Below are 11,263 nucleotides of genomic sequence, written 5' to 3' on the forward strand. Positions count from 1 at the left end.
GACTGGATCCCTGAGATAAGTCTGGCTCAGCTAACGGAGGTCCTGTAGCATTGAGCCAACGTTCAAACTCCAGTCCTGGAATAAAGAGTACCAAAAATGTCAAACAGGAGTTGCTGCAGGTGGCTTGGCTGCCTCAAGGTTCAGGACTGCTTCTAGCAGTTAGGAGAGGTTCTAGCAACAGCAAATCAGACCAACCTACAGTTACAGCCATAAGACGTAGCAGCCTTAGCAGTCTCATTTGGCTAGACCACATTACACCTGGAGGAGTGCCAGCAACACCTCTGTTTTTACAGCTTAGCATTAGAGTAAGTACAAGACACCCACATGCTTTTACAACAGCCAGCCTAACAACTATCTATGATCAAACTATGTTCTAATATAAGAGTAATTTTTGTGCATGCATGTCGCTCAGAATTTTGAGGAAGACTGAAGAATACAGGAAAAATCTGCTTTATTAAAAAAGAACTATTTAAGCAGGTGGGCTAATAAGCATCTAGTATGTTAAACACCTTTCATAAATCCACCAGCAGCTATAAACGGGGAATATAAAGGACAGCAAAACATTATGGAAGAGATTCTATCCTATATACACAGACAGAATCTAGGGAGAAAGTCATGGTCCTCAAAACATGTTTTCTGTAATTAAAATAAATGATATTTTGAAGTGTGTCCACCTTTTCCTTGCATTTGAGCATATCTGAGCATATCTGAGCATAACTGAGGCCCACTCAGCTAATTAATGCTAAAATTGTCAGCAATTTAGGATGTTTTCATTTTCCCCAACATGGAGGCAGTAACAATAAATCATCACATTCAGTTCTATCACAAACATCTGGCTGTTGACAAAGGGTTTGGTTTGCCAAGCAAAAAATTAGGCATCTAGATATTCTACAGTGTTTACAGTTAACTAAGTTGATTTCCTACCTGCTTTGCTCTCAACACATTGCTCTTTCAGCTCTGGAAAAAAGTTCAGGAAGGAATCCAGAAGATCTTGAGCCACAACACTGGTAAATTTGTACTTCTCAATGTAGGCCTGAGAAGTAAAACCAATAAATTATGGTTAGGAAAAAGACAGCTTCCTTTTGATGCACAATCACTGCAGTCAATTAAAAAAAAAGAGATATGGAAGAGTGAGAACAAGTATTTGGAAGGTTTAAATTTTAAAACAAACAAACAAAAAAAACCAAGAAAAATATTGTCCCTCCTCCCCACAGATGAGGGAAGGACGATAACAAAAAAAAAGTTAGGTAGCTGCAAATACACTCACAGCCAAGTATGGGCTTTTTTTTTCTGATACAGATCACAGATACATTAATGTATCAAATCAAGGGCAGGAGGGTTTCCTCATACTTGACACTAGTGGTAAGCCAGAGCACAGCTGGCCACTGTATTACTCACTCATAGATTATGGACTGAAGTCATACTTAGAGAACTAAAGATAAGAGAAAGATGGAATGCTGGATGGATGGAAATAGGAGCTGAAAAACCTGTGTGCAACCAAAAGAAAAAGCAACGAGTTGTGTTACTTTGCAAAAACAAGTCAATAGCTGACAATTTTCTACAGGTTTTGCAGATGTGCTCCAAGGCACCAAACCTGCCCCAATATAGGAAACCATGACCTTTTGTCACCTGGCTATAAGCACACAAGCTAATACTTTTAGTAGTGAATGAAGTCACATTGTTTCAGTCACAGTCATCTATGCTGGAACAGCTTTTGAACTATTTGGAGCACAGAACAAGAGGGAACAGAAATATACTATTACTCTGTATTGGGCACCTTATAAGCTCAGAATCTGAGAAGAGCACAAGCACATTTGGTTAAGAGAAATCTTGTAGAAAGAATCATCTAGGTTGACTGACAGGCCCATACCACTCTTTCATCTCACACACACTTGTATTCAACTTTACCCCTATTAATTAGCCACAGTGACAAACACTGAAAATTAACAAAAAAAAAAAAAGCAGTTCTAAATCTAAAGGGAAGCACAGGCTTATTCACACTTACTCTCAGAAAGGAGTCAAAGTGTCTTGGGTCACCACAGAGCTGGGATAGGTAGTAAACAAAACAGTAGCCTTTCTCATAGGTGAAGAGGTTCATTAAATTGCTAGGATTTACACCTGAAAGGAGAAGACAACAATGTTATGAGACACTCTAAGGAGGACATTAATTTCTAACCCTTCCAATTATAGAGACCCCTTAGAGATCACCGAGTCAAGACGCAGTGACTTAAAAACAAAACAAACCTGTTGTCAGGACAATTAATTTACAGCAGTAAATTAAATGGAAGCAGTCCAAACAGAAACCTGGGGGAGGGGGGAAGGGATCAATCATTGCAAGCTAAGTATTAACTCCCAATGGAACAAGTCACTCCAAACTAGAAGTCACTGAAAACACTCCTGGAATTTGAAGGGAATTTTTTTTTTTTTTTCCAGTGTCAAACTCAAGGAGTTGCCATAATACAAATTTTTAAAGGTAAATATAATGTAATCACTACATGTTCCTTGTGACTTCCCCACACATGCTTTTCCATTCCATTTGGTTCCAATATGACCTCCATTTGCATTTTAGGTTGTTTTAAATATCATCTGGATTGCAGACTGCTTCATGCCCCTGATGGTGACCATAGGACTAGAGAACTATTAATGATGAAGACACATGATGCTGGAGTGCAGATGTGAATCTCAGGCTCAGGGGATGACCGAGCAGCCTCTGCATAGCTCACTCAACAGGATGGCAAGTACGTATGTTTATCTGAATGCTTATGCATACATGATTTTAATGTGTTCATTCTTACATGAACACATAAAAAGAGGAACATCTTTTAATAGCACAGGATTTTACACGTTTCCAAATATTTTCATCATAAACTACTTTATTTTACATATTCAGAAGCTCAAAACCACATAGCTTTCAAGGCAGTTTCTCATGCTCTTTCTACTTAGTGAGTCCGTTCTATTCTTAAACAGAACAATATTTGCAAAGATGAGTTAGCCAACTTTGAAGAAAACTTCAAGGTAAGTTTCCTTATTTTTGCTTTTAGACTCATTTACAAACCGGTACTTCTTATTTCTTTTATAAAGGGTATGTAAAAATTTGTCTTTTTTTGGTCTCTATTCCAGCATCGATATACAGAAGTTTTGTGTGCAACAGCTTCGGCCAAAAGCAATACCTGGCTCCAGTTTAACCTGAAGCTTGCTGACCGGGTTGTCTTCTCCAAGGAGCTTCATCTGTCTGTGGAGAGCATCGAGACGGAATGCTGTCTCCAAACACGTGAAGGCAGCTCCTACACCAGAAAAAGTCTTATTAGTTGTGGGAAAATGGCTAGTAAAACCTCAGCTTCTGCAGCACTAGGACAGGTACAAAATAAAAGCTACTGAAGGTGTAAAAGACAACAGCAAGACAGACCCACAGTAATGCAATGGTGGAGAAACTTGAGTGCAAAAAATCCTTGCAATTTGTAACGAAAGTCAGATCCTCACAGGGCATTTACTCACTCTGATTATGCAGCAGGCTGAACTGAAAAACTAAGCAGCATAAAAACTATGCTAAAATATAGCATATTTTATATAGCAAGTTTATAACCTTGACATGATCTTATCAGTTCTTGGTAAGCAGAGCAGCATTGGACCAAGTATTGTACAGGTAATTTTCAAGAAGTAATCAAGAGCTACAAAAAATTACCATCACTGGTAACCAATACACACACAATTCCGAAGGTATTATAAACAAGCACACAAATCGAAAAGAATTACATTCAGCTGGTATATTACAGATCCTATGGATCCTTTTTAAGCTTTATCTAGCATTCTACCCATACTATATCATACAGTTTCCCCCTTCTACTCATTTAAGACCTCTTTTACAGTTGTGACTGGGTAGGCTACTATTTCTCTTCTGTCTGACCGCAGTGTTGAGCATTCTATGCTTTCAAGCCAACCTAGCTGTATTACACTATCGAGTCAAGATATCTTTCCTATGCCCTTGCAGGTGTAAAAAGCTTCTGCAGAAAATGGATTTTCAGATTCTGGAGATACTTGACATCCAGTATTATTAACACTTTAGCTTCTTTTGCTAAGTCTTCAACTTCAACAATAGGCCTTGTTACATAGATACATTTTCAGAGTCTCAATGTATGCACACAGGAATCTGATACAAGCAAAATGAGAATTAAGAACCAGGATGTGTTTGGAAGAGAACAATCTGTACCAGCAAATAAAGGGGCAGATGTGCTTCACAGGGGAAGACAAGAACCAGGACAGTGTTAAGGACAATTCCTTCAAGCTGCAGTGAGGAGGATTAAGCAAGATCCCAGAAGTGTGGTAGTGAGTGGACTCCCATTTCTGTAAACAACGTTCTTATAAAGATGCCTGTTTATTAACAGCAGAAGACACTCCATAAATTATGTCAGAAATGGCAAGATTTAGATCAGAGGTTTGTCTCAAAAACAAAACAGAATGCAAAAAGAGCTTTCTAAAGAATGGCACAGGGAAAGGCATTTCTTGGTTTCCCGAACAATTGCTTCTTGAAACAACCAGTTCTAAATTTCAAGAGAACAGACCAAAATCAGCAAGAATCCTGTCCTGTGTCATCAGGACAGACTGAGATGGGATAGAGAACAGGTCAGGATCTTCTGACCGATTCATATCACTGCTATGTAAAATATAACGTGACTGGTAAGAACAGTTCTGACCACTGAGAATTACTCAACATAAAATATATATTGCAACATCTCCATATATGCTCAGAGCACTTCCTTCCCCAAACTTCATTATCATCAGCTCATCTCCAAAAACAATACAAATGAATAAAAACAAAGGCATCCTTCTAAACACCCTTGCTGCCAAGATTTCAAGGAATTTTTCCAAGACTGTTTACAGCAGTCGCATGAGAACACACATAGCACAAGCTTTTAAGAACATAACAGGACAAACTAGAGAAGTGTATGTTCCCATTATTCACTTCAGTAAAAATCCAACTAAACTGAAAAGCTATACAAATGATTTACTAGTTATGTATTCTAAAGACAGTACCATATAATTGAACTGATGCAAGGAAGGGCAGGGCTGTACAATTCTACAAGAAGCCTCAAGCAGGTAGACAGCTATGTACATGTGCACTTTTCTTTTTTTCCTAAGTGTTATTGCCATCATTCTATCCAACAGTAGGTGGCACCTTGTGGATCAGGATTAGAGACACTCGTTGAGAGGACAGGTATTTCACAGTGTAACCATGGTAAGATTTCTTACATCTTTCACTGAAGCGTCCTCTGCTCACTTTGTTCTGACATGTGAACACCTGCCTGGTACCCAACAGAAGTTCCAAAATTCTTACAAACGTCCTTACAACACTGTGCTAACACACCTCACTCAAAGCCCCTACTACTGTATCACATATTGATTCCACCCAAAGCCAAGACAACATCAGACTCCAAGAAGCTAAGATGTTCAAGTGCAAAGTTTGGAGCCATGTGTGTTTCAGGAATGAGAAAACCAGCTCCCTACAGACTTCTGAGCTCCCAAGGCAGATGTCCTCTTCAGCCAGCTCTCCACTACTGTTCAGACAGAGGGGAAGGAGGCCCCCTCCTGCACCCATACCGTAGGTCTCGGTGGTGATGCGGCGCTGCGCGTAGGTGGCCAGCCCCTCGCTCAGCCACATCTCCTCCCACGTTGCGTTGGTGACCGCGTTTCCAAACCAGCTGTGGGCAACTTCGTGAATGACGTCGATGATCAAGAACTCATCGCTCTCCAGAATGGAAGAGATGATGAAGGTCAGGCATGGGTTTTCCATGGCAACAATAGGGAAGGATGGAGGAAGAAAAACAATGTCATATCTAAAATTAGAGAGAGAGAAGAAACAAGAGAGGAGAAGGGAGACGGGTAAATTACAGCTATTTCAAGAGACACACAGAGTAACTTTTTTTACATTTAGGGAAGACTCTTCTGAGACCTTTTTGTGACTTCAGGAACAAACTTTCTAGACCAATAGTGCCTAATTCTTCTGATGGGGGGATCACGAGTTTATTCTATTGGCCAAGGACATGCTCACATTCAGATATAAAGACTAGACAGGCTTCATGTGCAGCAGATGCAGCTCTTCTCAGAAACATTATGCTTCCCTCACACACACAAGCTCATCACAGGTTGTATATCCGAGAGCCAGAACTTACTCTGCATACTTACTAAACTTACTCTGCATACACTACCACACACAGTGTCGAGTTCCCAGAGGCTCCCAGGAAAGAGAGGGGGCTGGGAAGCTACTGAATGAATGAATTTGTTACCTGCAATGTCAGCAAAATGACTCTAGTCTGTCTGCTGCAGAACGTAACAATACTATTTGTTTTGCTTTCTAAATTTCTCCACCAACCATCGTCACTGGCACACTGGGCTGTGTTCTCATTATTTCAAACACCATTTTGCAAGTTAGCAACAACACATTCTTCCTGCTTACCTCTAGCAAAGAAATATAGAAAGCCGTTGTAAATATTTTCTCCCATCCAAAGAATGAAAGCATTCTCTCAAAAACATTCTCTTTTAATACATAGAAAAGCCTAACTTCAGAAACTATTAATATTGTTTGTAGGGACTAAGACTCTCAATGAGTCTGTACTGAGGCAGGTTTTCAGCCTCCTCAGGCATACCACAATAAACTTATCATTTGTTGAGTACCATATGTAAAAGTAAATACGATAAATACATACAACTGCCACACATTTTAAATGGTGCCCGGCCCAATGTTGGACTCTCATCACAAAACACTGTAGTATGAAAAACCTTCACTCCCCAGAAGTTTCTAAACCTTTCTAAAAGTTTCTGTTTAGAAACCTTCAGTTCTGCCCACCATACCAGGCAAAACACCACTGTGCCTCCATGGTCCTCTCTGTTATTTGCAGGAACAAAACTCCACTTTGTTTCCAGGTACTACAGCTGCCAGTTGAGAGACTCACTTGTCCTCCTATTGCTAGTGTAGTGAGAAAGCATGGTAATATCTCAAGATGGTTTTATTTTGTTCCCATTACACATTCCTGGGAAACTTCTTAAACTCACCTTCCCCATATATAAGGGCCATATAAACTCTCTGCTGCAGTCAACCAGCGCTCAACAATGCCAGAAAGCTTGCTGATGGCTGTTGGCAACAGGCAAGGCTCTGCCCACACTCTGCTCCTGTCAGAAAACAGAAAACGTCAGGTGATACTTCAGCAAACTGAACTATCTCTTTGAAAAAATAGCCTGATTTCTCACCAGACTTCCATGTATGGTAATAGTGCTAAGAGGTCTCACATCAGACTCAGGCCTTCTCTATGCTAACGCTCCATGGATACATGGCAAGAGATAATCAAAGATACCTTAAATAAGGCAATGAGACAAGTAGCTGTGATGACTACAGGGGACAATAAGCAACATTTATGAAAGAGGAAAATATCTTTGCAGTGCCGTGCCAGGAATTTCTTCACACTCAACTAAACTTCAAACTCTCTGAACATTCACAGGTCATAGTCCCAGCTCCTCCCCTACCAATGCCTCAGTGTATTTACTACATATGACATGAAGCATTGTACAGAGACAAAAAAAAAAAACAGAATCAACTCACTGGAAAACTCACCTTGGACCTATGTCTGCATGTATAAGGTCTCCTGCCACCAGGGCCACTAGGTAGGCAGGAACTGGATATTCCATGTAAAATTGATATACACCTTCCTCTTCTAAGTAGGTGCTTTGGGTGGCACTCATCAACACCTGTATGCCTTCTGGAGCCTGGAAGACCAACATCATACATATCAATGCACTAGATGATCACAGCTGAATGACTACACTACAGATACATCTGGTTTTTTTAAGTTATGCCTCAAGATGTACATTAAAAACAATAATTTAGATAACACAAACTGTAAGCTTTCTGTGAGGTTTTTATACCAGTCTACCCAGCCTGCAAAAACATACCAACTGAAAATATTACTCTTCCCATATTGCATGGGTTTGTGTGTCAGCTGCCCCAAAAGTGCCCACATATTGCATTACTTCATCTACACAAAATGCAACATTATTTGATGCTGCTTTCATAAAACTTTGGGTTTTTCCTTTCAAGAACTAATAAAATACTGTTGAGCATTATCGTCAATAACCACTATGGGAAGTGAACACACAGTCTCTCTCTATCATATTATTCATTTCGGGGTAAGTCTTTCAGTGTTGAGTACGAGGAAGACAAGACCCAAGCATGACAGGCAGCAGAGCTGCCTTGTGGCCATGGCCTGATTCTGGCCCAAGAACAGAATGAGACGTAAAAAAATCCAGTATTTTTTTGTAACACCAAATGTCACCATTAATATTTTATATCATTTGTACATGCACAATGTAACTATGCTTTCACAAGTGAAGAGCAGCTACGTGCTCCACGCACCATTTACTGCCATTTGGCCACTCACCTTGACAGCAGCTGAATAGGTGCATTTCACTGCCGGCGTGTCAAAGCAGGGGAAGAACGACCGGTTACACACCGAGTGGCCCTGCGTGAAGACAAAGGGCTTGGCATTGCCATACGTCAGCTCTGGATCCAGCCACCAGATCTGTGGAAACATCATGAGAAGGAGAGGTGAGGGAAAGAACCTGTTTGAACAGCCAAAGAACTAAACCTGAAACGAAGAGAATTATTGAGAAGAAACAGCTCAGCTGCCGGGCTTCCTGTACAAAAACCTGCCACAGGGCACACTTCTATTTCTAACAACACATCTTTCTACTCCCATTTATTTGCTGTGACTACTCAGAATAATTCCTTACTATCTGAACAGAGTGGTACCACACAACATAGCATCTTCCTGCCACTTGATATTAACCAAACAAATTGATAAAACAGAAGTAGCAAGTCCCTAGCAAACATCCACACAACCTTCTTCTCAGAGGGATTTCTTTGAATATCTTCAAGTTTTTAATTCAAAATGAACAGGAGTAGTAAGGGTCAGGTAATATAACCCAAACCCACAAACGAAAAAACCTTGAGGCTGAACAGTGTACACAGCATTATCTCTGACCCTGACCCTGCCCTGCTGGCTGAAGCATCAAACATTTTGACACTATCCAAAAAAAGTCAGTATATGTAAGAAACATCTGGTCAATGACACTGGAGGCCTCTTTTTACAGAGTGGATAAGGAGCTTCTGGGTGGTCACAAAAAAACCCACCAACATAAAACACCACTGAGCCTGTCAATTTTCAGTATCAAACAGCAAATAAATCAGGAGTCAGACCCTCAATAAATAATTAGAACGGACTAAGAGTATTAAGAAAAAGTGCAGTTATTTGCCTTCTTGGATGTGCTTTCATACTCTCCCTGCCTTCAACTTTGAAGTGTAGGAATAATTTTAAATAAGGATTTTCTTGTAATCCTAGAACTCTGGAGCTGAACTTTTACTGCAAATCTCAAATATTGTGAAACTTGCAATAATGTTGGAACCACTGGAAATCTTGGGAACAGTCAAGCACAAGGAATAAAATTCTGAGTCTGCTGAATTCTTAGATCAAAGCAACCAAGAAATATGAATTCAGGGAATAGGAGTTAGTGCAGACACTGGTTCAGTTCTGCTCCTCAAGAGAAAGCAAAGAAACACTTACAGAAGAGAAGCCTGGGTACTACATCTGCTCTCATTTCAACATATTATAATGCTGTCTCCTATTTAAGCTCTGTATTCTAGAAGTCAAATTTTTCTCTCTGCCCTTCTGTCCCATATAGCTACTCTTTGTTATCTTCTTCCCCTGCCTTTAGACCCTTCCCCTCAAACACCAGTGTGCTCCTCTTCCAAATCATCCACTTCAGCAGCACCCCTGAGGATCAGTGGATGGTAAGGAAAGGAAACGCACTGTCAGCAGATTTCCATTATTCATACAGAGGTTCACAGTTCCACTGGCTAATGTTTTGGTGGTTTTTTTTTGTTTTTTTTTTTTTTTTAGGTAAGAGGCATTACAAAATGAAAAACCTTTATCTAGAAGTAAAATTAATCTCAGAGCAGCGTTTTTATCTTAAAATTTAAGATTACACTTCTCTTTCAAGCCTACTGAGGCAGAAGTATGCTTAAAGCATGACTTTTGAGGAACTTGCACCACGAGGGCTAAAGCTGTTCTGAATTTCAGTGTATCATGGGCCAAACCCTGAGGTCACAGCTGAGATGCAGGACACAGCTACACATTTCCACTCCATGGATACCTGCATTTCACAGCAATGAGGATCGTCGCTGTGATGTGACATTGTAGAGCTGGAGACAGCTATTCCAGAAGGCATTTGGGGACACAACCCATTAAAACCCAGTTTTAAACCGGTAGCTCCTGCCCCAAACACACATTCACAGAAAGGCTGCCCAGAGAGGTTGTGGAGTCCCCTTCACTGGAGACATTCAAAACCCGCCTGGACGCCTTCCTGTGTGATGTACTCTAGGTGACCCTGCTCTGGCAGGGGGGTTGGACTGGATGATCTTTCGAGATCCCTTCCAACCCCTATGATTCTATGATTCTATGCAAGCACTGTGTGTTAATCCTGGGTAGTAGTTTTCTAACGATCCAGGAAGAAGACTCAGAAATGAAGTTTTTAAAGATCTGCCCCAATGCTAACACTCCTCTGATTAGTGGCTTTGTGCTCCTATCACAAAAAGACTGACTTATGATCTACATTGTTGGCCCTGCTGAAGAGACTCACCTTCAAAAGGTTCCATTTCCTTTGCTTTTTGAGACACAGAAAGGGATTATTAAAATAAAAAAAAAAAAAAAAAAAAGAAGGGAGACAAGACACCAGCAGACCTAAGTTGCAGCACTGGAGTAGGAAGGGAAAAGGGTTGACAGATGATGTCTTCAGAGCAGAGAAAGTTCTCCCCAACGAGCACAGGAAGAAAGCATAAGCAGGAAGTAAAGAGGAACTAAGAAGCTGATTCTTGTTTACAAGAAAGTCCATAAATTAAGGACAATTTCTTTTCAACCAGTTCCCTTTTATTTGACATTTGGTTGAAGTTAAATGAAGCACCAGCCACAAAGGCCAAGAGGGAAAACATTTGCAGAGGATGAAGTATTTTTTTCCCCCGTTTCCTAGTGTCTGCCGCTACACGGCAATCCTCCGTCTCTCTTTCCAGATGCACTTGGAACAATGATGAAAGTTATCCTGAAACAATATAAATAGATCTGGAATATAAATAGAGCGGGCTACGCTGCCGGACAGAGGCAGGACTGGGGAAAATGAGTATAAGCAGCATCCCAGAAAGGACTGCACAGAGCAGGGTGCTGCT

The 11,263-nt window shown here is 40.6% G+C and overlaps 1 protein-coding gene across 1 annotated transcript in view; it reads right to left on the reverse strand.

The window, feature by feature from the left end:
- Positions 1 to 8,567, reverse strand: part of LOC103781985 (arginyl aminopeptidase-like 1) — a gene marked incomplete at its 5' end in the record, with an annotated part of 10,128 nt that extends 1,561 nt beyond the window's left edge. Inside the window, 8 exon segments of the mRNA XM_008949715.1 lie at positions 1 to 75; positions 925 to 1,033; positions 2,006 to 2,118; positions 3,171 to 3,284; positions 5,596 to 5,831; positions 7,048 to 7,164; positions 7,604 to 7,755; positions 8,427 to 8,567. The exon segment at positions 1 to 75 is cut by the window's left edge and continues 8 nt beyond it. Coding sequence (XP_008947963.1) covers positions 1 to 75; positions 925 to 1,033; positions 2,006 to 2,118; positions 3,171 to 3,284; positions 5,596 to 5,831; positions 7,048 to 7,164; positions 7,604 to 7,755; positions 8,427 to 8,567 — 1,057 coding nt within the window.
- Positions 8,568 to 11,263: the final 2,696 nt, after the last annotated feature.

Source organism: Merops nubicus, unplaced genomic scaffold (assembly GCF_000691845.1).
Source record: "Merops nubicus isolate BGI_N331 unplaced genomic scaffold, ASM69184v1 scaffold49131, whole genome shotgun sequence".
Taxonomy (NCBI): Eukaryota; Metazoa; Chordata; class Aves; order Coraciiformes; family Meropidae; genus Merops; species Merops nubicus.